Raw genomic sequence first — 27,926 nt, 5'->3', positions numbered from 1 at the left:
GGATGGTAGATATAGGTTTTTGTAATCTGAAAATATAAAAACAGCAAGGTAACAAGTAATAAAAGTGAGCGTAAACGGTATTGCAATGCGTTGAAACAAGGCCTAGGGTTCATACTTTCACTAGTGCAAGTTCTCTTAACAATAATAACATAGTTGGATCATATAACTATCCCTCAACATGCAACAAAGAGTCACTCCAAAGTCACTAATAGCGGAGAACAAACGAAGAGATTATGGTAGGGTACGAAACCATCTCAAAGTTATTCTTTCCAATCAATCCGTTGGGCTATTCCTATAAGTGTCACAAACAGCCCTAGAGTCCGTACTAGAATAACACCTTAAGACACAAATCAACCAAAACCCTAATGTCACCTAGATACTCCAATGTCACCTCAAATATCCGTGGGTATGATTATACGATATGCATCACACAATCTCAGAGTCATCTATTCAACCAACACATAGAACCTCAAAGAGTGCCCCAAAGTTTCTATCGGAGAATCACGATGAAAATGTGTGCCAACCCCTATGCATAGGTTCATGGGCGGAACCCGCAAGTTGATCACCAAAACATACATCAAGTGAATCACGTGATATCCCATTGTCACCACAGATACGCACGACAAGACATACATCAAGTGTTCTCAAATATTTAAAGACTCAATCTGATAAGATTACTTCAAAGGGGAAACTCAATCCATTACAAGAGAGTAGAGGGGGAGAAGAAACATAAGATCCAACTATAATAGCAAAGCTCGCGATACATCAAGATCGTGCCAAATCAAGAACACGAGGGAGAGAGATCAAACACATAGCTACTGGTACATACCCTCAGCCCCGAGGGTGAACTACTCCCTCCTCGTCATGGAGAGCACCGAGATGATGAAGATGGCCACCGGTGAGGGTTCCCCCCTCCGGCAGGGTGCCGGAACAGGGTCCCGATTGGTTTTTGGTGGCTACAGAGGCTTGCGGCGGCGGAACTCCCGATCTATTCTTTTCGCCGAAGTTTTTAGGGTATATGGGTATATATGGGAGGAAGAAGTACGTCGGTGGAGCCACGAGGGGCCCACGAGGGTGGAGGGCGCGCCCTAGGGGGGGTGGGCGCGCCCCCCTGCCTCGTGGCTCCCTCGTTCCTTTCCTGACGTGCACTCCAAGTCTATCGGGTAGCTTTCTTTCCAAAAATAACTTCTCCAGAAGGTTTCATTCTGTTTTGACTCCGTTTGATATTCCTTTTCTTCGAAACACTAAAACAAGGGAAAAACAGGAACTGGCACTGGGCTCTGGGTCAATAGGTTAGTCCCAAAAGTAATATAAAAGTGTCTAATAAAGCCCATAAACATCCAAAAAAGATAATATAATAGCATGGAACAATCAAAAATTATAGATACGTTGGAGACGTATCAGTCGTCGATAGAAGGATCGATGGCTCAACTTTTCATCGGCAATGATGCTGTTTCCGGGGAGACTTTTCTCCCTGGTAAACTCTTTGTGTTTGGCGGCTTCGCTCTGCGTGCTAATTCAACTGGTCACCTTGAGCAGATTGACAGCTACGCCCCTGGTCACTAGTTCAGGTTTGGAAGCTTGAACTACATGAGACTTGATCTTTGAAGGGTTCTCGGCCTCGGCCACCGCTCCTCATCTGCCTGAAGGAAGCCCGTCGGATCCACCATCAGATTCCGCTCAAGGATTGACTCTCGTGCCTGCCCTGGCCTTAGATCCAGAGCGGCCCAGTCTGTCCAAAGACGGGAGGATAAACCCCGGCGGACTCTCTCCCATTACGGAACTTCCAGCCAGAGACCCAGAGGTGACCATGCCGTCAGCGGGCCTGGAGTCAAACAGGACTCTCCCTATCATCGGGAAGATGGACTCGTCTCTAGATGTCAACTCCAAACTCTCGAGGTCTGCGTCTATCGAGCTCGGTCAAGTGGTGATTACTGGACCTAGCACCGCAGATCCTCAGACACATGTCCAGCTTTCGCTCCTAAATGAGGCACTGGACCTAATGCAATCTCTCGCCATCACGGAGGTATCACTTCCAAACCACGCCCAGCCCAAACTAGGGGCTGAGAGCGGGGAATTTTACGTCCCACCCACCACCCACTTAATAGCCACTATCTAGGACCTAACCGACATGCTAGACTACACTTCCGAAGACATCGATGGTATGGACGACGATGCCGGAGCCGAACCAGGCCAAAACCCGCCTATCACTGGGCGTTGAACGGCCACTAGTACTTACGACGTATACATGGTGGATACGCCCGAGAAGAAGGACAACGATGACACTCAAGATCCGATTGAGGACAAGCCCGTCGAGGCACCACCAAAGTGCGGACGTCAGCGGCGCCGCTCACGATCGCATCAGGAAAAGGAAAGCAATACCGGCACCAGGGACAATGACACTCTGGAGAATGCCGAAGACGCCGACCACCCCGTCGAGCCTGCGTTCGAGTAGGATGAAAGGGAAGAAGGCCAATACGGCCCCGAGCACGCCAATCACGAGCATTCGGAAGACAGTAATTACCCACCTGCCTCCAAAGAGGATGTCAGCCTCGGCAATGAAGATTTCATCGTACCAGAGGAACCCCTCGAACAAGAATGCTTCAAGCGACAACTCATCGCCACTGCGAGGAGCCTGAAAAAGAAACAACAACAACTTCAAGCTGAACAGGATACGCTCAACGACAGATGGACCAAGGTCCTGGCTGCCGAAGAATATGGCTTCAAGCGCCTGACAAAGGGCTACCCAAATTGCAGACTACTACCACAATTTAATGATGAGGCCCTTTTGCCAATACCGTCAAAATACAATCATGCTGATCAACCGGGCCGACCACCACGTGGACAAGACAAAGCGGCTAATTATGCCGAACACCAGCCTGCGCCACCTCGTCATAGAGGCAAAGAGGCAGCGGCTCCAAGCTACACTTACGACCTATGTCAGGACCTGGACAATAGAATCGGTCAGACCATGTCAATCTACGGATCAACGGGACATGCTCCAATATGAGACGACGGCCATCAAGCCTGGCGCGACAAGCATAACCAAGTTTGGGCCAATAACCGAACACAGATGTCATCCGAACTCCGTCATGATATTGCCCGATATAGAGGCGCCGCACACCCCATGTGCTTTACTGACGAGGTAATGCAGCACCAGTTTCTGGAAGGGTTTAAACCCGTAAACATTGAGGCATACGATGGAACGACGGATCCCGCTGTATGGATTGGAGATTTTCTTCTCCACATTCACATGGCTCGTGGCGATGATCTCCACGCCATTAAATACCTTCCTCTAAAGCTAAAAGGGCCAGCACGACACTGGTTGAATAGCCTCCCAAACAACTCCATTGGCAGCTGGGAGAACTTAGAGGACGCTTTTCAGGAGAACTTTTAGGGCACTTATGTCCGGCCACCAGATGCTGATGACCTGAGTCACATAGTCTAGCAACCTGGAGAGTCGGCCCACAAACTTTGGACTCGGTTCTTAATCAAAAAGAACCAAATCATCGACTGTTCGGACGATGAAGCCTTAGCGGCATTTAAACACAGTGTTTGTGATGAATGGCTCGCCCGACACCTCGATAAGCAAAAGCCGAAAACTATGGCAGCTCTTACTACACTTATGACCCGCTTCTGTGCGGGTGAAGATAGCTGGTTGGCCCGTAGAAGCAATAGCACCAGTGACCCCGGCACCTCTGAGGCCTGGGATGGGAATGGAAGGCCACGACGTAGCAAAAATAAGCGTCGGAAAAATAATGAAGAAACTGAGGATACGGCAGTCAACGCTGGATTCAGTGGCTCCAAACCCGGTCAGCGGAAGAAGCCGTTCAAAGGAAATAGAGATGGTCCATCCAATCTGGAAAAAAAATACTAGATAGGCCTTGCCAAATTCATGGCACCCCTGACAAGCCTGCCAACCGCACCAATAGAAACTGCTGGGTTTTTAAACAGGCCGGTAAATTAAATACCGAACACAAGGGGAAAGGACCTCAAAGCAAGGACGATGATGAGCCCTGTCCTCCAAACACAGGGGGACATAAGAGTTTCCCCCTGAAGTGAAAACTATGAACATGATATATGTCACTCACATACCCAAAAGGGAGCGCAAGCACGCATTAAGGGACGTCTACGCCGTAGAGCCTGTCGCCCCAAAATTCAACCCATGGTCGGCCTGTCCGATCACTTTCAATCGCAGGGACCACCCAACCAGTATCCATCATGGAGGTTCGGCGGCCCTGGTACTCGACCCTATAATCGACGGGTACCATCTTACTAGAGTCCTAATGGACGGTGGCGGCAGCCTTAACCTGATCTATCCGGATACTGTCTGAAAGATGGGTATCGACCCCTCAAGAATCAAGCCTAGCAACACTACCTTTAAAGGAGTGATACCCGGCGTGGAGGCCCGCTGTATGGGCTCCTTAACATTAGAAGTAGTCTTCGGTTCTTCGGACAACTTCTGAAGCGAAGACTTGATCTTCGACATCGTCCCTTTCCGCAGTGGTTATCATGCACTACTCGGACGAACCGCTTTCGCCCGCTTTAATGCAGTCCTACACTATGCTTATCTGAAGCTGAAAATGCCCGGACGTCGTGGCGTCATCACAATTACTGGGAATATGGAGCGCTCCCTCTGTACTGAAGAACACACCATGGCCCTAGCAGCTGAAGTACAAGGCGGCCTTATCAAGCCGAACAACTCATCAGTCATCAAGACCCGCGACACTACTAAACGTGTGAGACCCATGTTACAATCCGATAGTTCGGTGGATCCAGAGCTTGACTAGCGGTGTCGTGGTTATCTCGCGGGCGGGTTTGTGAGACGACAGAAGCCACGGGGTGGCTTGAGGTGAGGGCAAGACTGCTATGGAGATCAAGGGACCGGATTGGGAAAACAACACGCGGTGATTTACCCAGGTTCGAGGCTCTCTGGAGAGATAATACCCCTACTCCTGCATGTCTGAATATATATGCGATGTACATGTCTGCCAGTACAGAGTTGCTCCTGGAGCTGTATTACATAACGCAACTATGGGAATTTGGCCTCATGTACGCATGCGTGTAGTATGAGTGCTCTTGGCACTAGTGGCTGGATGAATGGGTGTGTGCCCGAGAGCATGTATGCATGCGTGAGAGAGTGGGATGGATGGATGTGTGCTTGCTTATATAGTGTGGGATAGCTTAGTATGTAAGCTAGGTGGTGGGCATGGTGGGTGGTGGCCCACCCACCAACTACACTATTGGAGATGTCATGCGAGGTGACCCGTGACGCATGCTATAATGTGCCACTATTGCTCAGCAGTGCCCGGGTACAGCCATCTTGTCCGCGGTATAGCCGTCTTGTCAGCGGTATGGCCGTCTTGTCGGTGTCGGGTCGATGCAGCGGTTGACTTCACGTAGCAGGCCGGCTGGAGCAGCCGGACAGGGAGCCGGCCGGGCGGCCGGGATGGTGAGTTCGGCCGGGTTGAGGGACATGACGGGTAGAGCAACCCGGCCAAGTGCGAGCCGGATTGAGGGGCGTTGCTAGCCCCGATGTTTTTGAAGCGTCGTTCGCCGTCTTGGGCCTACCTAGGGGTCATCCCCCCGACAGTACCCTCCAAGCCTCCGAGCAACTTGGAAAAGTTTGGTGGAGGGTCTTGCTGTTGATGAAGAAGCCAACGGTGATATCGAGGGTGCTGGGTGCGGACACGGAGTCCGCCGGCTGGAGGGTGCGGGGCCCTGCCGGACGCGGACGCGGAGTCTGCCGGCTAAGTGGGGGCGCGTGAGCGCACCCACTGGGTGTAGCCTCCGAGCCTCCGCGCAACTTGGAAAAGTTGGGCAGAGGGTCTTGCTGTTGATGAAGAAGCAGACGGTGACGTCGAGGGTGTCGGGCGCGGACACGGAGTCCGCCGTCTGGAGGGTAACGGTGTCCGGGACTAGGGGTACTCACCACGTTGTCTCCCGACCTATGGGTCGGGCCGAGGACCCCCATGGCGGTTCACTATTGGGCCACTTCAGGCAGCCCATGCCGCATACAAGGAGATTCCACAAAGACTTGGTGCCCAAGACGAGGACTCCTCTAAACCCTAGGCCTACGATGCATATATAAACCGGGGCCAGGCTAGTCAATAGACAATCTCATATTCATTACTACAATCTCGTGGTAGATACATGTACTCTGTACTACACCCCATATGAATACAATTAAAAGCAGCATGTAGGGTATTATCTCTTCGAGAGAGCCCGAAGCTAGGTAAAACCCTATGTCCATGTTACCATCACTCCAAGATGCTTAGCTTAGGACCCCTACTACGAGATACGCCAGATATAGAACCGACATTGGTGCTTTCATTGAGAGCCTGCTGGGTGTTCGTTGCGGATCGATGGGATGATCAGGTGCTATTTTTTCAGTCAGATCCGTTCGCACGAATTGATTTCTTTAGGAATTATGGCAGTCTGATTGTTGTTTTATTTCGTAGGTTCATCTGTGATTAGTTCCGATCTAAGATCAGGTGAAGAGGGTTTGTTTGTCAATACCCGATGAACATCTACAAATCTGCACAATGGCAGCCCGTGTTGTGGCGGCGGCGGCCAATACCAGTACAACATGCATTATGCGCACGTCAGGTGAGCGGAGGCCTTGTGCTGTACAGAGCTGAGGAGATCGCCCAGAACTCCTGCCCACGTCGAGTAGTGCAGGCGGGCTGGCCGACAGGAAATCTGGTCGGTGGCCATATGCAGGGAGATTCCATCTTTCCATTTCTCATTATACTACTCCCTCCGTCCCAAAATATAAAAGCGTTTTGTATACTAGTGTAGTGTCAAAAGCGTTTTTATATTATGGGACAGAGGGAGTATTGTTTAATGGCAGTCCTTTGGTTAGTGGTATGTCTTCCGTGCATGCCGCACATATTAGATTGATTGATTTTACCCTATCGAGCAGTAGTACTTCTACTTGGACTACTTGCTAGCACTGGCGTGAGATGCTAGATCTCGTATGCCATGTTGATTTTAATGTGATGACTAATAGCTACTTCATCTGTTATTGTTACATCAGGTTAAGTCCTTCCTAATAATTTCATACAATATAAATTATATGTGTGACCATATTTTCTGCCAACCTTTCAAATTTTACTTGCGGATAATGGCCGGGATCGGGACAATATACGGACGATTGGCCTAATCCGATATGTGTTGGAACTACCGCACGAGGCTAACTGATGGTGGCGTTCCCGAGGTACTGATCCGATGTGTTCTACGCCGTCCAACCCAGCCGATGTGTGCTACTTGAAGTACTCACACGAGCGCACTGCACGTGGAGCTGAGAAGATCCTTGCTCGGCGTCATCCACCAGGGAGATCCTCTTGCTTCTTTACTTTATATTAAATTATACAAGTATCAAGGCGGTTGGCAACTACAGTAGTATTTTTTTAAAGCATGCGTGCTCTAATCGTTTGAAAGTACATATTGGCTAAGCCATACAAAGTACTAATCTACATAAAAGCTCTATGTCAGCTTTTTACTTTTCAGGTGCTTCGTAGGCTACTTGGCTATTTTCATGTCCACAGTACGGTGGACAGTGCGTCCGTAACTTAGTCAGCCTCCTCGCCATAAGATGTCATGATGCACCATCGCGTGACCTGGAAAATTAATGTTGGTGCACTATAATGCCACCTCTGCAAACCGACGTCGTCGTCCCAATCGACGTAAATCAGCTCACGTGAACACTTTGTTGGTCAAAATTGCCATACCGACAGGCTCGGTTGCCTCGGGGACTTCGGCATCGTTGAGAGAACTCTACCTCATCGAGTGTTCGGCACACAGGCCATATTTCTTTTATTACTCACTTTGCATAAATTATTAATCATGCAACAATTTTATTTATTTATTTATTATTATTGCTATTATCTCCAGCTTGCACTATTTTCTATGCACAGGTAAATGCTCTGGGTTGGGCAACGCTGTCACTTCGGCGTACCGACGTACCACGTCACCTCGGCTAGACCGGGGGTTTCGTCATCACTTCATTAACCCACGCCGGGGACTTCGGCGTCATACTGCCGGCCTGCTATATCCCCTCGGTCGGACCGAGGGTTCCACCTCGCCACATTGGCCGTGCTATTTCGCCACTTCGAAGTGCCGAGCTCTTCGCTTCGCCACCTTGGGACCGGCTTAGTGGCTAGGACTTCGTCCCATCGTAAGCTCGAACCGCGTCATCAATACCGAACACATTAACCAACTAAGTCACTTTCATGCTCAAAAACTTTTAGTTTTAAATTTTGTTTGGTTCGACCAAGCATTATACTTTTTTGGAAAAAAGTTGTATGTGAACTTCCTTGTCAAAACTTTGTTTGTGACACACAAATTCAAATACCCCGTTTACATGGGGGCTTCCTTTATGAAGCCTTTCCTCTTGCATATGATTATACTTGTATGGCTTTGTTCCTTGTTCGTGTATTACGCCACAATATGCACCATGTTGACTTAAGTGTTCCGCAAGCTGGGTTGCCTTGTTTACCACTACGTTCCCAATTGTTCGGCTAGGGAGTAAAAGGAGCACCTCTGCGATTGTCACGATCGGGTCATCCGAGCTCGGACCTCAGACTGGGTGCAGCCGAAAGCTAGCGCTCTTATTGTGTTCAATCATGGTCGGCACACAACGGAACTCATGATTACAAAAAACTATTGCACAAGTCTCATAGTAACAATGAGCAACCGAAGAAAGGTATCGGTGGGGGTACTATTTTCTTTGAAGATGCTTCTTACACTTTGTCAGTAATATAGCATAAGTTCCCTAAGCGCTCTTTGTCTATTACAGCCTTATGGCCTGATTGCCTGGTTATCGGAAACACCATCGATATTCTCCACAGGTGGAGTACATAACACTTTTCGGCCCTTGACCGAAGAGGGAGAAGCTGACGGTCGGTTAAGACGCGTTTAATGTTTGGGTGAACACAAATATGATATAAGTACTTCGGTACATACAATCATTATACATAAAATTCTTTTACCCAAGTCACTTGAGGGCTCTTAAATTAGTGTGAGCTGTTTTATAATAAGTGTTCTTCTTAGTTGTTGCAAACTCTTTTTCTATCACTCATTTTTTCGACATGAGTGTGTGGTCAATAGCCGAGGAGCCTAATTTCTCTGTCAAAGCCACTAGAGTTTAGTTTGCTAAACTGGCATAATGAGAAGTACTCCACCTTCAGGATAGGAGGTTGAAGCCGTAGGCAGACCCGTTTTAAGTCTTGAGATAGGATGTGTCATGTTAAAGCACAACAAAAGCATAATTTTTTTCTAAGGCCAATTTTCGGATTGGCACCGACACTTGATCTAGTTCAGACGTCAAGTTTTTACTGAAGTTTTTTGGTCTTCCAAGCCTATGGCACTTTAAAACTATTTGTGTGTTTCCAGCATAAGTCTTGCAGTGCATCGCCAGACACCTTTAGAGATTCGGCAAAAACATTCTCGGATATTGCTATATATGCATCGGTTTCAAATTGTGTCTTCGGTCAATAGTTGGATTACCAGGCTCCTGTGCTTGCTTCCTACGTTCCCGATTGTTCGGCTAGGCGCGCAAAGGGAGAACCACTGCGATTGTGCTTCCAACTCGCATGGTTAAGCACCTTAGTGGAGAAAGCCGAAAACTGACTGTCCCAATAAGCATAAACTGGTCAGCGATCCGATGACTGTGTTAAATGACGGGCCGTTCATAACATTGGCCGAAGTGTTTACGGCTTGACCTCGGCTGTCGCCGAACACTAACTGGGGGCCACTAGCTGGCCTCCCAACTTTAAGCTCCTATGACTAAGTGAAAGTTATAAAGCCCACATATCTGATTGCCTCGTTTCCGCTAACACAACCGCCTCTAGGCACCGAGACGTCGGCTAAGGGTTGTCTTGTTATTATGGAAACACCCTGCGTAGTATCTACAAAGGGGTAGAAGCTGACGATGGGCCACTTTCAACTGATAAACGGTCGCAATGGAGTCAAAATAAACATATATCATCAGTATTTGTATTCAGTATACAAGCGTTGCCTTCGGTAATTATCGTTATAAAGCCATACATATGCATCAATTTGAATTAGATTTTGGCCAAGCTAGGTTGCCTGGCTCCTGTGCTTGCCCTTACATTCCCGATTATTCGGCTAGGCGGTAAAGGGAGCACCTCTGTGATTGTTACTACCGGGTCATCCGGGTTAGTTCCTCAGACTGGGTGAAGCCGAAAGCTAGCAATCTTAAAGGATATAATTGGTCGGCAACGACGGAAGTGAAAATTTTGTTCCATTCAAACCTTAGAGTTCGGGAACTTTCCCCGAACTAAATCCTTAGTATTTTCTTCCCACATTGATCGGAGGTGAGGTTTCATGATCATGATTAGCATGACAACACAAAGAAAGGGACCGATAGCGGGACTATTTTCCTTGGAAGATGTTTCTTACATTAAAAAGTAATATAACATATCTCTCAGTGTACCTTTGTTTATAAAACCATATGACCGGATTGCCTTGTTTGTCGTAAATCTTTGCCCTCATAAAGGCTTTATAAAGTGGGACAAACACTCCCCGGCTACTGGCTGAGGAGGTTGAAGCCAATGGTCGGTCAACAAAGTTTTGTATAGTGCGGATCTGAGCATTAATGATGTAGAGTACTTGGATACATAGAGTCATTACACATAATTCTGATTTTACTCCGGATATTGATTCTTAATTCGACCACCCATGCCCACATTAAGGCTTGGGGGCTACTGGGCTTCGGGCTTATTATTTACTAGTATTAAAGGGGCACATCGATCCCTTGATCTGGTGTTGCCACCTGACCAGTGTCTCGGGGGCTACTGCATTGGCAATCCAGTGCAGAAAATTTAAGTGCAATATAGTTTTCGAGGAGATTATGATCCTCAGGTTCGTCGGCCGCACCCAACCTGAGTCTCGAGGACTTTACACACCGCTTTTTGTATCCCGAAGTATTCTGCGGAGCTAGGAGTTGATCCTCAGGCCGATTTTGCGAATCAACCTGAGTCTCAGGGGCTACTGGGATCAACGGTCTTATGTCATCCTTCAGGTGCATCTCGGGTTTTAGATCGATACACACCTTGAGGGCTAATCGGTATATATCTCGGCAGAGAATAAATTGTACCAATGAAAAATATTGACAAAAAATCGACCCACAGTCAGGGTGGTGCACCACCTCGGAAGCAGTCCGGCATAAAGCTCGGGCGCTAGTGGCTGGCTCCATAGAAGGCATTTCCGACATTAAGTTCGGCTAAACTCCTTCAACTTTTTTGAACCAAGGTGATCTATGACACCTCGGATATAGTCCGGCGGTGGAGCTTGGACATAGTCCGGCGTTGGAGCTCGACTGTAACAATACTCTTCGGATGCAGTCCGACATTGGAGCTCGGATACATACGACATTGGAGCTTGGAAGTGGTCCGGCGTTGGTGCTCGGCTGCAAAAGATACCTCGAATGCAGTCCGGTGTTGGAGCTCGGACGCAAGAGGACACTGCCGCCCGGGAACAACTTCAAACCCGAGGTGTGGCATAAAAATAACAAGGCATTGATAAAGTCCGGAAACTTAAAGGGGCTCCTCGGATACCCGACGTGTAAACTCTTCGGATGCACTTCGGCGATCCTCAAGATCGAAGATGAAAAGATTTGTTGAACCAGTTTTCAAGACCGACGACCGAAGATGAAAAACAGTTCGGAAGAATCGAGGTGCATCCCCAACTTGAAGACCGGTTCAGGGGGCTACTGACGGTGTCCGGGACTAGGGGGTACTCACCACGTCGTCTCCCGGCCTGTGGGTCGGGCCGAGGACCCCCATGGCGGTTCACTATTGGGCCACTTCAAGCAGCCCATGCCGCATACAAGGAGATTCCACAAAGACTTGGTGCCCAAGACGAGGACTCCTCTAAACCCTAGGCCTACGGTGCATATATAAACCGAGGCCAGGCTAGTCAATAGACAATCTCATATTCATTACTACAATCTCGTGGTAGATACATGTACTTTGTACGACACCCCATATGAATACAATCAAAAGCAGCATGTAGGGTATTATCTCTTTGAGAGAGCCCGAAGCTGGGTAAAACCCTGTGTCCATGTTACCATCGCTCCAAGACGCTTAGCTTAGGACCCCTACTACGAGATACGCCGGATATAGAACCGACAGAGGGCGCGGGACCCTGCCGGATGCGGACACGGAGTCCGCCGGCTGAGTGGGGGTGCGCGAGCGCACCCACTGGGTGTAGCCTCCGCGCAACTTGGAAAAGTTGGGCGGAGGGTCTTGCTGTTGATGAAGAAGCCGACGATGACGTCAGAAACCCCGGTTGCAGCCGGCGTCGGGCCTGCAACCCGCGTGTAGCCTCCGAGCCTCTGGGCGAGGTGGGGGTTCCCCACGGCGATGATCGTGCAAAAGACAAGGTTAGTCCGTGCAGATATATCAAATGTTTGCTTCTAGCATTGCAAGTTTTATGCACAGCGTGCCGACTCGGCTTCGTCCGAGCCCCCTTCAGTCTTTTTCTTGTCCCCTCCGCTCTTTGGCTTTGCCTCTTGTTAGCTAGACAGTCTGGAGCCGATATGTAGCTGTTACAAAGAGTGGTCGCCTAGTGTAGCGTACAATACTCGGACTACAGGAGCGGATTCGACCGAGTAGATACTCATAAAGGAAATGGCCGGGTTGCCCAACACTAGTAGAAAACAGGGCTATGGTCCAGGCCGGCTCAGCCCATTAGTCCCGGTTCAGTGTAGAACCGGGACTAATGTGGGCATTGGTCCCGGTTCGTGAGCCCAGGGGGCCGGCCGTACCACGTGGGCCATTGGTCCCGGTTCGTCTAGACCTTTTGGTCCCGGTTGGTGGGACGAACCGGGACCAATGGGCCTCGCTCCTGGCCCACCACCATTGGTCCCGGTTGGTGGCCTGAACCGGGACCAAAGGCTCCCCTTTAGTCCCGGTTCTGGCCACAAACCGGGACCAATGAGGTGCCTATATATACCCTCGCCCGCGAGCAGAGCACTCCAGTGCTCTGTTTTTCTCTGGCCGGCGAGGGGAGGGGTTTGTGGTGCTCTAGCTCACCTCCTATGCACATGAGGTGTTCGATGGAATGCCCGATCCACACTACTTAAACTTTCTCCTCTCGAAGCTCGACCTCCAAGCTCCATTTTCCTCGAGATTTGTCTAGATTTAGCGGTCCGTCACGCCCCGTCCCCGTCTTCACCGCCGTCGATCACCCGCGCTGATCTCATCACCGACACCACCGTGGTGAGCCTCTTGTTCTTATCTTCTTTCTGAAAGGAAAAATATTCTTACTTGTCTGTTTAGATAGATACTTGTATCATTTTCTTACATTTATTATTGCATCTTATATAGTGCGATGGTTTTGGTATCCGCCCCCGTCGGCCCTCGTCCTGTCTATGATTCGGATTTGGTATGTATATTATCTTCATAACTATTGGTTCATTTATTGTTTATGAAAATTATGCCAACCAACGTGACATAGATTTTATTTATCTAGGATGTATGTGAATTGGAAATGCCAACCGACCCTATTGTCGAGAGGTTAAATTTAGTTGAAGAAGAAAACAATTTGTTTAAGGAAAAAATAAAAAAAAATTGAGGAGGAGAAGATGATATTGGAGTTGCATGTTGCGGATGTCGTCGATGATCACAAGATCAAGATGGATGCAATGCGCTTGAAGATTAGAAAGATTAGAAAATATGCCATTCATACCGAGGCTTGGTATCATTATGCCGTTGGATCAATTGTTACCTTGGTTGCGATTATGATCGCATTTGTTTTCGCATTGAAATGTTTTACATAGTTTCAATGTATGGTTTAATTAATTAGATGCTCTGGAGAGCTATATGTTGTTAGATGAGAACTATGTATGCACTTTGGTTTTAATGTGATGATGAACTTCTATTAATTTGGACACTTAATTATATATAATGCATGCAGATGAACCGGCAATGGATGTACGGTGACAGACACACCCGCGAGTACATTAAGGGCGTGCATGAGTTTCTCGATGCGGCTGAGGCAAACAAGCAGAATGGTTTTATGTGTTGTCCATGCACTGAATGTGGGAATACGAGGTCTTACTCTAACCGAAAAATCCTTCACTCCCACCTGCTTTACAAGGGTTTCATGTCACACTATAATGTTTGGACGAGGCACGGAGAAATAGGGGTTATGATGGAAGACGGCGAAGAAGAAGAGTACGATGACAACTATGTGCCCCCTGAATACGGTGATGCTGCAACGGGGGGAGCTGGTGAAGATCAAGAGGAACCAGACGATGTGCCCAATGATGCTGCCACGGGTGAAGCTGCTGAAGATAAAGAGGAACCAGACGATGTGCCCGATGATGATGATCTCCGCCGGGTCATTGTCGATGCAAGGACGCAATGCATTAGTCAAAAGGAGAAGCTGAAGTTCGATCGCATGTTAGAGGATCACAAAAAAGGGTTATACCCCAATTGCGAAGATGGCAACACAAAGCTCGGTACCGTACTGGAATTGCTGCAGTGGAAGGCAGAGAATGTTGTGGCTGACAAAGGATTTGAGAAGCTACTGAAAATATTGAAGAAGAAGCTTCCAAACGATAACGAATTGCCCGACAGTACATACGCAGCAAAGAAGGTCGTATGCCCTCTAGGATTGGAGGTGGAGAAGATACATGCATGCCCTAATGACTGCATCCTCTACCGCGGTGCCTACAAGGATCTGAACGAATGCCCGGTATGCGGTGCGTTGCGGTATAAGATCAGACGAGATGACCCTGGTGATGTTGATGGCGAGCCCCTCAGGAAGAGGGTTCCTGCGAAGGTGATGTGGTATGCTCCTATAATACCACGGTTGAAACGTCTGTTCAGAAACGAAGAGCATGCCAAGTTGATGCGATGGCACAGTGAGAACCGAAAGAAAGATGGGAAGTTGAGAGCACCCGCTGACGGGTCGCAGTGGAGAAAAATCGAGAGAAAGTACCGGGATGAGTTTGCAAAGGACCCAAGGAATGTATGGTTTGCTTTAAGCGCGGATGGCATTAATCCTTTCGGGGAGCAGAGCAGCAATCACAGCACCTGGCCCGTGACTCTATGTATGTATAACCTTCCTCCTTGGATGTGCATGAAGCGGAAGTTCATTATGATGCCAGTTCTCATCCAAGGCCCTAAGCAACCCGGCAACGAAATTGATGTGTACCTAAGGCCATTAGTTGAAGAACTTTTACAGCTGTGGAATGGAAACGGTGTACGTACGTGGGATGAGCACAGACAGGAGGAATTTAACCTTAAGGCATTGCTGTTCGTGACCATCAACGATTGGCCCGCTCTCAGTAACCTTTCAGGACAGACAAACAAAGGATACCACGCATGCACGCACTGTTTAGATGACACTGAAAGTATATACCTGGACAAATGCAGGGAAAATGTGTACCTGGGCCATCGTCGATTTCTTCCGACCAACCATCAATGTCGAAAGAAAGGCAAGCATTTCAAAGGCGAGGCAGATCACCGGAAGAAGCCCGCCATGCGCACCGGTGATCACGTGCTTGCTATGGTCAATGATTTACACTACGTAATCTTTGGAAAGGGTCCCGGTGGACTAGCTGTTCCGAATGACGCTGAGGGACACGCACCCATGTGGAAGAAGAAATCTATATTTTGGGACCTACCCTACTGGAAAGACCTAGAGGTCCACTCCTCAATCGACGTGATGCACGTGATGAAGAACCTTTGCGTGAACCTGCTAGGCTTCTTGGGCGTGTATGGGAAGACAAAAGATACACCTGAGGCACGAGAGGACCTGCAACGTTTGCACGAAAGAGACGGCATGCCTCCGAAGCAGTATAAAGGTCCTGCCAGCTACGCTCTTACGAAAGAAGAGAAAGAAATCTTCTTTGAATGCCTGCTCAGTATGAAGGTCACGACTGGCTTCTCGTCGAATATAAAGGGAATAATAAATATGCCAGAGAAAAAGTTTCAGAACCTAAAGTCTCATGACTGCCACGTGATTATGACGCAACTGCTTCCGGTTGCATTGAGGGGGCTTCTACCGGAAAACGTCCGATTAGTCATTGTGAAGCTATGTGCATTCCTCAATGCAATCTTTCAGAAGGTGATCGATCCAGAAATCGTACCAAGGCTAAGGAGTGATGTGGCGCAATGTCTTGTCAGTTTCGAGCTGGTGTTCCCACCATCCTTCTTCAATATCATGACGCACGTCCTAGTTCATCTAGTCGACGAGATTGTCATCCTGGGGCCCGTATTTCTACACAATATGTTCCCCTTTGAGAGGTTCATGGGAGTCCTAAAGAAATATGTCCGTAACCGCGCTAGGCCAGAAGGAAGCATCTCCATGGGCCATCAAACAGAGGATGTTATCGGGTTTTGTGTTGACTTCATTCCTGGCCTTAACAAGATAGGTCTCCCTAAATCGCGGTATGAGGGGACACTGAATGGAAAAGGCACTCTTGGAAGAGACTCAATAATATGCAGGGACGGATATTCTTGGTCTCAAGCACACTACACAGTTCTAAAGAACTCTACCTTGGTGACCCCGTATGTCGATGAACACAAGAACAGTCTGCGCTCCAAACACCCGGAGCAGTGCGACGACTGGATTACATGTGAACACATCACGACTTTCAGCAGTTGGTTGGAAACACGTCTCAGAGGTGACAACACTGTTTGTGATGAGTTGTACTTGTTGTCCAGGGGACCATCTTTGACTGTATTGACTTACAAAGGATACGAGATAAATGGGAATACATTTTACACGATCGCCCAAGATCAAAAGAGCACCAACCAAAACAGCGGTGTCCGCTTTGATGCAGCAACCGAGAGCGGAAAGGACACATATTATGGTTACATAGTGGACATATGGGAACTTGACTACAGACCTGATTTTAAGGTCCCTTTGTTTAAGTGCAAATGGGTCAATCTGTTAGGCGGCGGGGTACAGGTAGACCCACAGTACGGAATGACAACAGTGGGTCTAAAAAATCTTGGGTACACTGACGAACCGTTCGTCCTAGCCAATGATGTGGCACAGGTTATCTATGTGAAGGACATGTCTACCAAACCAAGAAAAAGAAAAGATAAGGAAGCGAATACATCATACGATGAGCCAAAGCGCCACATAGTTCTTTCAGGAAAAAGGGACATCCTGGGAGTGGACGGCAAGACAGACATGTCTGAAGATTATGAAAAGTTTCATGAAATTCCTCCCTTCAATGTCAAGGCTGACCCAAGCATCCTGATAAACAATGAAGATTATCCATGGTTACGGCGCAATAAGCAAATGACACAAGCAAAGAAAAAGTGAAGACTTTCTCCCGCAATAAGCAAATGCTATGTGGGTGAAATTATGATACCATCCCAACTTTCAACTTTTTCAGAGTTCATTTGAAATGCTTTCATGTCTTATGGTTCGAAACTTTGATACTTCGAAAGTGATTGTCCATTTTGTACACGAAGTGCATCAAGTTTTTGTCGTAACCCTCTCTACTTTTTGGAACATGCTATGTGGGTGAAATGATGATACCATGCCAACTTTCAACCTTTTCAGAGTTCATTTTGAAATGCTTTCCAATTTCAGAGTCATTTAGCTCAAAGAATGAATTAATAGCAAACAGAATGAACTACAAAACTTTTATGAAAATAAAAACAATCAATTAAAATATTATGTTATGATCAACTAAATAAAACTATAATATTCTTCAATAGCAAAAAGAATATAATTTGTGTGACCTAAAATCAAACTATAAGTATTTAATTGAAAGTATAAATAAAAAATAAATAGCAAAGAAGAAAAAAATTCTAATTTTATAGTAAATTTATTCATAAACTAGTGATTCACACAAATTTTTAAAAATTCAAATTTAAACTATTTAAAATTTAAAACTAATGGCACTAACAGAAAGTTTATAATTTTTGTGACCTAAAAGCAAAAAGAAATCACTAAAAAAACTGTAATTATTTAGTTTTAAGTAGAAACAAAAAAATAAAAAACCAAAAAAATGTAGAAATAGAAAAGAAAAAACCAAAAAAAATGCCACCTACTGGGCCTCCACGGCCTGAATACGACTAGAAACCCTACATGGGCCAGGATTCAGGCCCGCAGAGGCCCAACAGGCCCACAGGCAGTAGCAGTTTAGGCCCGAAAGCCTGCATTTCAGAGGAGCTCGAAAGGGGAGGCAGAGCAGCGCTTATAAACCAGTATCGGCGCCCTTCAGCTAGCGATGTGGGACTAAACTTCTGGGCGCGGGGCGCACAAGGGCATTGGTCCCGGTTGGTGGCACCAACCGGGACCAAAGGTCGCCGCTTCCCGCCCTTTGGCCTGCCGAAAATTGACCTTTGGTCTCGGTTCGTGGCACCAACCGGGACTAATGCCCACCTTTGGTCCCGGTTGCTGCCACGAACCGGGACTAAAGCCTGTTCTATATAAGGAAGCACTTAGCATTTTTTCATTCTCATCCTGCAGTTGCCCCGACGCCCCCCGCCCCCATCGTCGCCGTCGCCCGCGCCCATCGTCGCCGTCGCCCGCGCCGCGCGCCGCCCCGGCCCGCCCCCGTCGCCGTCGCCCTCGTCCCTGCGCCGCCCCGCACCGTCCTCGTCCCTGCCCCGACGCCGCCCGCCCCCATCGTCGCCGTCGCCCGCGCCGCGTGCCGCCCCGGCCCGCCCCCGTCGCCGTCGCCCACGTCGCCCGCGCCGCGTGCCGCCCCGACGCCGCCCGCCCCCATCGTCGCCGTCGCCCGCGCCCATCGTCGCCGTCGCCCGCGCCGCGCGCCGCCCCGCCGTCGCCGTCACCCACCCGCCCCCATCGTTGCCGTCGCCGTCGCCCGCCCGCCCCCATCGTTGCCGTGGCCGTCGCCCGCGTCGCCGTCGCCGTCGTCCTCTGGTCCGGCCGCGGCGCCCTAGCTAGCATATTTTTTTTGTTATATGCTTTTTTTTCTGTTATATGCTTTTTTCTGTTATATGCTTTTTTTTCATGTATATATGCAAAAAATAGTAAATATGAAAGAATATAGGATTTTTTTCATATGATTTTTTTCATAGATTTTTTTCTGTTCATATGCAAAAAATAGTAAATATGAAGGAGAAGAAAGAATATAGGATTTTTTTCTGTTCATAGATTTTTTGGTGATATTAATTATTGTAAATATGAAAATGTTTGTGTATTCATATGAAGAAATGAATTAGAAGAGGGAGAAGAAGAGGGGGTCGAGAGGGGGTCTAGGGTCGCCGAGGGGGGAGAGGAAGACGGGGAGAAATAAATAAGGAAGAAAAAAGAAGAAAAAGAAGAGGAGAAGAAGAAAGGAATAGAGGAGAAGAAAAGAAAAATAGAATATATATTCTATTTTCTCTTTTCTCCTCTATTCCTTTCTTCTTCTCCTATTTTTCTTCTTCTTTTTTTCTTCGACACGTGGGGGGGGTCGAGAACGCCGGACATTCATGAGAGAGGCAAGGAAGAAGGGGAAGAAGAAGAGAGGAAGAAGAGGAAGTCTTCTCCTCTATTCTTTCTTCTCTTCTTTTTTCTTCTTCTTCTTCCTCTTTATTTTATCGGGAACGAGGGTCGTCGAGAGGGTCGCCGAGCGGTAGAGGAGAAACCCTAAATAGAAAGTATCGTCGGTGTGAGATACATGTACCGTCGGTGTCGGACACTACATCCACATCCCACAAGTGGCGCGGGCTTCGACCCCCACGTCACTTGTGGGACGTGGATGTAGTGTCCGACACCGAAGGCCACATGTATCTCACACCCACGATACTTGCTAGCTATTTAGGGTTTCCTCTACCGAAAAGAAGAGGAGAAATAAATAAGAAGAAGAAAAAAGAAGAAAAAGAAGAGGAGAAGAAGAAAGGAATAGTGGAGAAGAAGAGAAAATAGAATATATTCTATTTTCTCTTTTCTCCACTATTCCTTTCTTCTTCTCCTCTTTTTTTTCTTCTTTTCTTCTTCTTCTTCTTCTTCTTCTTCTTATTAGCCGGAAGTAGAGAGAGGTTTCCTAGTGTCAAAGTATTGAAGAAATCCATGCCTTCATCATTAGCCAGAAGTAACCAGGGCATGTTGGTACGAAGTTCTGCAAAGTTGTTTTGGAATGGAGTCCCGGATAGAATAATCCGCCTTTTGGTACCAATTCAGCAAAGGCCTTCCAAATAGCGATATTCGGAAGGCTCTTGCTGAACTTTGTACCAAAAGGCGGATTATCCTATCTGGGAGTCCGTTCCAGAACAACTTTGAAGAGCTTCGTACCATCATGCACATGTTACTTTCGCCTAATGATGAAGACATGGTTTTGTTGAATCCTTTGACACTAGGCAACCTCCCGACCCCTCGGCGATCCTCTCGAACATGAGAGGAAGAAGAGGGTCGTCTAGGGGTCGAGGGTTCCAGGGTCGTCGAGGGTTCGAGGGGTCGAGGATCGCCGAGGGGTCGAGAGAGGTTTCCTAGTGTCAAAGTATTGAAGAAATCCATGCCTTCATCATTAGCCGGAAGTAACCAGGGCATGTTGGTACGAAGTTCTGCAAAGTTGTTTTGGAATGGAGTCCCGGATAGAATAATCCGCCTTTTGGTACCAATTCAGCAAAGGCCTTCCAAATAGCGATATTCGGAAGGCTCTTGTTGAACTTTGTACCAAAAGGCGGATTATCCTATCTGGGAGTCCGTTCCAGAACAACTTTGAAGAGCTTCGTACCATCATGCACATGTTACTTTCGCCTAATGATGAAGACATGGTTTTGTTGAATCCTGAGACACTACGCAACCTCTCGACCCCTCGGCGATCCTATCGAACATGAGAGGAAGAAGAGGATAAAAAAAGAAGAGGAAGAAGAAAAAAAGAGGAGAAGAAAGAATAGAGGAGATCTTCTCCTCTATTCTTTCTTCTCCTCTTATTTTTCTTCTTCTTCCTCTTTTTTTTATCGGGAACGAGGGTCGTCGAGGGACATAGATGTAGTGTCGTCGTTGTCGATATATACCCCCTCCCGATAGCTTACTATGATTAGGTAGCTAGTTCTACGTTTGGCACTAATATATCCATCTATCATGTTTGAATAATAATTGCCATGTTGTAAATATTTGTAGAGACTATGGACACCGCCCTAGACGAAGCAACAAAAGAAGCGTTGTTGAGGGACATAATCGTAGAAGGAAGTGATGCCATCTCGTTGTTTCTCAACGAAACCGATGGTCTGGAAGGACAGGGTGAACAAGCTGGCTACGGTGACCTAATGCCGGTGCAAGAAGAAGAACATGAGGACGGCTCCGGTGAACCAATGCCGGTGCAAGAAGGAGACCGTGATGACGGCTCCGGTGACCGAACCGAGTCCGGCCAGGTATATATATTAGTTAAGCCTATGCTGACTAGCTGATTGATGCATTCATTGTTTTGGTATGTACACATATTAATTAAGTCTTTGTTCTTTTTTCTAGCCCTCCGAATCGAGCACAACTTCGGTAAAGAGACGAGGCCCAAAGAAAAAGTTGAGCTCGGATGAAAAGTTTGAGATCATAGCAATCGCGCCCGACGGCCAACCTATTGAACCCCTCCGGACAAAGAGCGCATTTGTTGCTCAGTGCGGGGTTCTGGTTAGGGACAAGATCCCGATAAGCATCCAGCAATGGTTTAAGCCAGCTACAGAAGACCCTGAGGTGTCTTATGTCAATGATATGCAGAAAAATGATCTTTGGACTGAGCTGAAGTCAAATTTCACCCTACCGCCTGAGGATAATCCAGAGAACCCAGTTAAAGAGAAATTAATCAAGTCTTTTGCTCTGAAGAGGATGGCAAAACTATTCAGGAGGTGGAAGAAAGAGCTGAATAAGTTTGTCGAAAAAAATGAGACACCAGAATTCAAGGGCAGATATGAGAAGATCAGAGATCACTGGCCCGCATTTGTGGCCCACAAGACATCAGAAAAGAGTAAGAAGATGTCGGCGACAAACAAGCAAAATGCTGCGAAGAAGAAGCTTCACCATCGCACGGGGTCAGGTGGCTACCTCGTAGCCCGGCCTAAGTGGTCCAAGAGTGAGAATGATCTGGTTCATAAAGGGATCGAACCAGAGACAAATAACTGGCCAGACCATTGCCGGACTTGGTTCTTCGGAGCTGGCGGAACCCTGGACCCTGAAACAGGGAAGTGCATTTGGACGAACGATCAAATGGACATACCAGTCAGTAAGCTTAAGCAGTATATCGAAGCAGCGAAGGAAGGGACGTTCTTTCCAGACAGAGAGAACGACGAGCTCACAATGGCCCTCGGGAATCCTGAGCACCCTGGACGGACACGAGGCACGCCAGGCTCCGTTCCGTGGAAGGTTGGGTTTCCGGACGCAGGCGGTTACAAATCCCATGAGAGGAGGAAAAAAGTGCAGCAGACCCAAATGCAGGCGCTGCAAGCAAGGGTGGACGCGATAGAGGAACAAGAAGCAAATCGCAGCAAACGTACTGCCGAAGCCTCCCCCGAAGCTACCCCGCCATCTCAGCGCAAAAGCAGCGTGGCTTCCACCGAGCTGCTTCAGCTAGAGCATGCCTTGACGGCTCCTGCCAGCTATCCCGTGGATGCTATCACGGAGTCTCAAAATTGCCACCTTATGACGCAATGGATGAATTTGAAGGTCAAGGCGGCTGTTGGCTCTGTTTATCCTACTGAACCCGGCGCAACTTTTCACTGCCGGCCGATTCCAGAAGGATATGCTAGGGTGATGGTGGATGAGATAACGGAGGGATTTGAGGACCTCCAGCTTGACCACCCTACCGGTGAAGGGGAGACTCGGCTGGGGTCTGCTCTGAAGACTCCATGCCTATGGCGGAAGGACCTCATCAACCTTCCGAACTGGACGCCACCGCCTCCTCCTCCTCCTCCGGCGAGTCAGGGCACTCCGCCTCCACCGCCTCCTCCTCCTCCGGCGAGTGACGATCAGGGCCCTCGGCCGGCTCCTTCTCCGGCGCGCGGCGGCACTCCGCCTCCTTCTCCGCCTGCGCCGACGCGCCCGAGCAGCCCGCCTCCTCCTTCTCCGCCTCGTCAGTAAGGGCGGAAGAGACCTGCCGCCGCTCCAGCTACTCCGGCGCGTCGTAGTCCTTCTCCTCCGCCGCTTAAGCAAGTAAAGAAGACAACCGCTACGTCTGCTCGGTCGGCGTCTAGCAGTACAACCAGAGGCGGGAGGACATACAGATTCGGTCCTTCTTTGAAGACTCCAGAGAAGTTACCATACGAGAGGACCCAGGAGGAGAACGCCGAGATCGCGCGAGAAGAAGTGAAGAAATTCTTTGAAGGGGTGAAAGCAAAGAAACATCCACCTCCGGAGGAGAAGGTAGATCGGGTGAAAGTGAAGCGCACTCTGGCTGCCCTGACAAAAACACCGAAGTCTGATTCGCCGAAAGGAAACTATGACCGCATTATTGGAAAGGAATTTGCCGAAGCGGAGCGGTCGGGAAGTACTGTCAGTGATCAAAGGCTGAAACAACGACGAGCTGGGAAACAAATTGCCCAGCTCGGCGAACAAGCGAAGCAATCGTGCCCTCCGCTCAAGGTGCCTAGCCACAACGTCGATAATGATCCGAGGATGGTGCCCGGTTATAGCAATCCTGCAGATTACCTGCCCGACAAAGTACATTATGACCCCATGGACGTGCAGATACAAACATACGAGTACGGGAAGCCTCTCGTCAAAGATGAAAGATCTCTATCAACGATGATGCGAAGATTGCATGATTGGTACTTGAAAATCTGCAGAGACTCTGGGGGGAGGAGTACTTTGTTTGCGAGAGTTAAACCGAAGCATGACCTCGTTGGAATTGATCTGTTGCCTGTTCCATTTGAGGAGTTCTATCAGTTCTTCAATCAATTGGCCCTCGATAAAGCAACTGTCACCTGCTACTGTCTGTAAGTAGTACTACTTCTGTCATTAAGTTTCTCTATATAGCTTAGCTCTTTCATTGCATGTATTTATAATCATCCTCACTATATTATGCAGATTGAAGATCATCGAATTGAAGAAAAGACAAGTCGGTGATATTGGGTTCATTAACACAAATCTCATAGATGCAACTCAGGTTAAATTTCATGCCACAGAAACCGAGGCCAGCATGCTAGAATCGTTGATAATAAATCAAAACAAAGATATAATACTCTTTCCTTACAACTTCAAGTGAGTGTTACTGTCTTGTGCGTATTCGGTTTCCCTTATATATTAGTCAAGGTTATAGTAATGTAATTGATGAGTTATGCATGCGTGTGCAGTTTCCACTATATTCTCCTACATATTAAGCTTGAGCAGGGACTAGTAACCGTCTTAGACTCAAGACGAAAAGATCCCAAGGACTATGCAGACATGACTCAAATACTCGAGAAGTAAGTTAAATCGATCATTATCCACCATATCAGCAACTTTGTTCATTTCCTGATATATCAAGTAATTGTTTTCTTTGTCCGGCAGGGTTTGGAGAAAATTCACAAGAAAAGCTCCGGGACTGCCGAAGGAGCTGCAATTTAGACACCCGAAAGTAAGTACTAACTATAGTAGCATTTTAAGCGCATCTACTAGTCATTCAAGCGCTAGTTTCATCAATACCATTTGGCATTCTTGCTTATCAGTTTGATTAACCTCTATTTCTTGTAAAGTGGTTGTGGCAGCAACAAGGGAATGATTTCTGTGGTTACTATGTTTGCGAGTCCATCCGCCACACGACCTGTGAGCGGGGCTACACTGACGAACAATATGAAGTACGTAAATAACAACATTCACAATTTTATTTTATTATCATCATCTGTGTTGAGTTTCATTCATTCATATATATATGTATTGACCCCCTTCTTTAAATTAGATGTTTCGGAAGCGGGATGAACTCCTAGCACCAGCTCGCATGCGAGGAATTCAAGAGGAATTGGCGGCATTCTTTCTTGACCACGTGATCCCTGAAGACGGAGAATTCTATGTTAACCCTGAGTCCGTATGATTATATTTGTAAGAGATAATTACTGTATATATGTAGCCGGTAGTGTCAGATAGATATACGAGAACTTGTTGTTCGACCAATCTCTCGGAGAAGGAGAGGTGGTCGATATCACTTCTCTCTGTATATATGCATATATGTTCATGACGATCTTCTGTTTCCTTCGTTTGCTTACTAGCTAGCTAGCGTGTCTAGTCCTCTCTATATACGTATGTATAGTACGTAGCGTCGACCAAGCACAGACATAACAGAGGACACTTCTCTCTATTAATTATAACTAGCTAACACAATATATGAAACACCTAAATTAACCCCCTAAAACCCCCAACCCCCCCCCTTTCAAAAAAAACAAAAACCCCAGCCACAGAAGTGCTGACGCGTGGATGCCTATTGGTCCCGGTTGGTGCCACCAACCGGGACCAAAGGGTCTCCACGTGGGCAGTGCGCAGAGCCCAGTCAGGAGACCCTTTGGTCCCGGTTGGTCCAACCGGGACCAAAGGGTCTCCTGACTGGGCTCTGCGCACTGCCCACGTGGAGGGCCTTTAGTCCCGGTTCTGGATTGAACCGGGACTAAAGGGTGGAGGTATTAGTACCGACACTTTAGTCCCGGTTCCTGAACCGGGACTAAAGGCCCTTACGAACCGGGACTATAGGCCCTTTTTCTACCAGTGCAAGTCGTCTTCTCCCGGACGTTTTTCGCGTGGGGTGACCTCCAGCTTTTGCTCTCGCTTGCCGGACAGCCGCGCTACGGTCTGTGGCTGAGAGTGGACCTTCGATACCATATGCACTACTAAGCTGTCTGCAGGAACGAACGTATCGGGCCGAGCGGCCAGCCTCCGGGCCAAGACTAGCTGGCGCCGGGGCGAACAATAGTGCAACTGTAATGAAGGCGAAGGTGGTCCCCGAGTGTCGCTCGGGGTTATCCGTGTTTGCACATGATGCGAAAGTATACGGGTGAGGAGCTCACATTGCTTTGGCGCAGACGAGATGGACGTTGCCGATGAGAGCCGTCTGTCGGCTTGCAGCTGGCGTTGGTTGGTGCTCGCGGAGCACGCCGGCGCACCCATTAGGGGTAGCCTTCGAGCCTCTGAGTGCTCGAAGAGGGGCCAGCCGGTGGATCCCGACCAGCCAGGCGGCGATGCGGATGGGCAGTTGGGCGGGCTGGAGTCGAAGTAAACGGGCAGGCCAGCCGGTCAGGCGACAACGCAGGCCGGCAGGCCAGCCAGCCGAGCAGCGACATGCGCAGGCGGGCGCAGGCGGCGCTGTCTTCTTTTCACTTTTTTTCTCTGTATATAAGCAACCGACAGGAGCGGGTCGCGACGGAAGCCAGCGTCCGGGTCGCGGGGAAGCCGGCAGGCGGCAGGGCCGGCCGGGTAGCCGACACGTGCGGAGCCGGCGTGCCGAGTCGCGGGGAAGCCGGCAGGCCAGGTTGCGAGGAAGCCGGCGCGGCCGGGTCGCCGGGTTGAGGGCAGAGCCGGCAAGCGGCCGGGTCACTGGGTGGCGGGGAGGAGCCGGAGGCCGGGTAGCGGCAGGAGCCGGGGCCGGGTCGGAGGACTCCAGTGAACGGGGCCGAACTCGGCACTGCAGGTGGAGGCGGCGGGAGGCGAGCCGGCGAGCGGGGGGCGGGGCCAGCTGGCGCGAGGGCCAGGCGCGGAGGAGGCGTGCGAGCCGGAGGACGGGCCAGTAGGCGCGGGGACACGGCGGGGCGGAAGCCGGTCGGAGGAGGAGGCCGGACAGCACGCCCGAAGCCGGCCGCAGGGCGAGCGGAAACCGGCAGGCGCGACGGGAGGAGCGGCGACCCGGCAGCGGCTCGGGAGGCCAGAGGGGCCGGCACGGGGAGGTGGCCGGAGGCGCGGCGACGAGGCCGGGCCAGGCGCTGCGGCCGGAGACGACCACGAGCGGAGGAACGGGAGCCGGCAGGGGCGCGGGGCGACCCGGCGGGCGCGGCCCAGCCATGGCGTAGGCGACGCGGCCACAACGGGGGCGGTAGCGGGGTCAGGCGCGCGGGGCGACGCCGGGAGCGGGCACAGTTGGGGAGACCGGGGTGGAGAACCCGACCGCTGGTGGAGGCGAGGCCGGCCGGGTCTAGCGCGCGGGCAGGCGGCGAGACGGAGGCGGTCCGGTGGGGCGGAGCCGGGGACCCGGCCGACGCCAGCGGAGGAGCGGCGCCGCGCGAGGGCGCGCACGGGGGTCGGGCACGCGGGCGCCGGGTAGCGGGCAGAGCCGGCAAGCGGCCAGGTCACCGGGTGGAAGACGGCTTGCGGGGGCGGGGCAAGCGGGAGGCGGCGAAGCCAGCCCGGGGTCGAGCGGCAGGCGTGGAAGGCCGGAGCGGGCATAGCAGCGTACGGACGGGACGGGGACGAGGCCAGGCGGAGTGGACGCGTCGACGAGGAAGCTGGACGCGGCCGCGCACGAGGCCAGGGGAGAGTATACGGCCATGCTAGTGTACGGGGTGTGTATGGTTAGGGCGTGTTCGGAACTGGTCTCCGAATCCTCAACTCCAGCTCCTCCACCCGAAATGCTGCTCCACATAAAAGATAGCACTAGAAAAACCTGTTCGGCAGCCAGCTCTGCTCCCGATCCACGAGTGGTGCTAGCGGCCGGTGGAGCACAAACAGAAATAAGCGAGTCAGGCATGCCACTCGAACCATTTTTTCACTTGGCGGTGGCAGTTTCATTGTAAATCCTATCAACTCCAAGATTTTTAAGATCTGAGATTCCTGAAATAGTCACTCCCTGCAAATGCACTGTAGCCTGCTCCACTCCTCGTTTTCAACTCTGCAAAGTTCGACTGTTCGGCCCTGCTCCGTCGACTCCGGGAGTGGAGTTGAGGAGTGGTGAGAATCCGAACACGCTCTTAGTATATAGTCATGGTCTGAGAAATGACCGAGGAGTGTATGGGCCATATTCGACTTGCGTTTGGGAAGTGTATGGCTCGTAATCTATTTTGCATCTGGTCAGCATGAAGAAGAAGAACGAG

The 27,926-nt window shown here is 49.5% G+C and overlaps 2 protein-coding genes across 4 annotated transcripts; one reads left to right on the top strand and one right to left on the bottom strand.

Moving 5' to 3' along the window:
* The first annotated feature begins 13,959 nt into the window (after positions 1-13,959).
* Positions 13,960-17,313, top strand: LOC147990787 (uncharacterized). Its single transcript, XM_087538391.1, has 3 exons — positions 13,960-15,708; positions 15,835-16,050; positions 16,303-17,313. Exons 1-3 carry the CDS (start codon positions 13,960-13,962, stop codon positions 17,311-17,313), a joined length of 2,976 nt encoding a protein of 991 aa, XP_087394517.1.
* Positions 17,314-20,978: 3,665 nt separating this feature from the next.
* On the bottom strand, positions 20,979-27,541 carry LOC147990786 (uncharacterized). 3 transcript variants are annotated; one of them, XM_087518284.1, is made up of 2 exons: positions 25,914-27,541; positions 20,979-22,117 (listed from the first exon to the last, which is right to left on the bottom strand). In XM_087518284.1, the coding sequence occupies exons 1-2, from the start codon at positions 26,900-26,902 to the stop codon at positions 21,979-21,981; spliced, it is 1,128 nt and encodes a 375-aa protein (XP_087374410.1). In that variant the 5' UTR covers positions 26,903-27,541; the 3' UTR covers positions 20,979-21,978. The 3 variants fall into 3 exon arrangements, with proteins under 3 accessions (XP_087374410.1, XP_087374411.1, XP_087374420.1); XM_087518285.1 differs by lacking the exon at positions 20,979-22,117 and adding an exon at positions 22,132-23,800 and having other exon boundaries at positions 25,914-27,540; XM_087518294.1 differs by lacking the exon at positions 20,979-22,117 and adding an exon at positions 23,809-24,908 and having other exon boundaries at positions 25,914-27,534.
* Between the last annotated feature and the right edge of the window lie 385 nt (positions 27,542-27,926).

Source organism: Triticum urartu, chromosome 1A (assembly GCF_056163025.1).
Source record: "Triticum urartu cultivar PI428250 chromosome 1A, HENAU_Tu73, whole genome shotgun sequence".
In the NCBI taxonomy this organism is placed as follows: Eukaryota; Viridiplantae; Streptophyta; class Magnoliopsida; order Poales; family Poaceae; genus Triticum; species Triticum urartu.
This window is presented reverse-complemented; position numbering and strand designations above follow the sequence as displayed.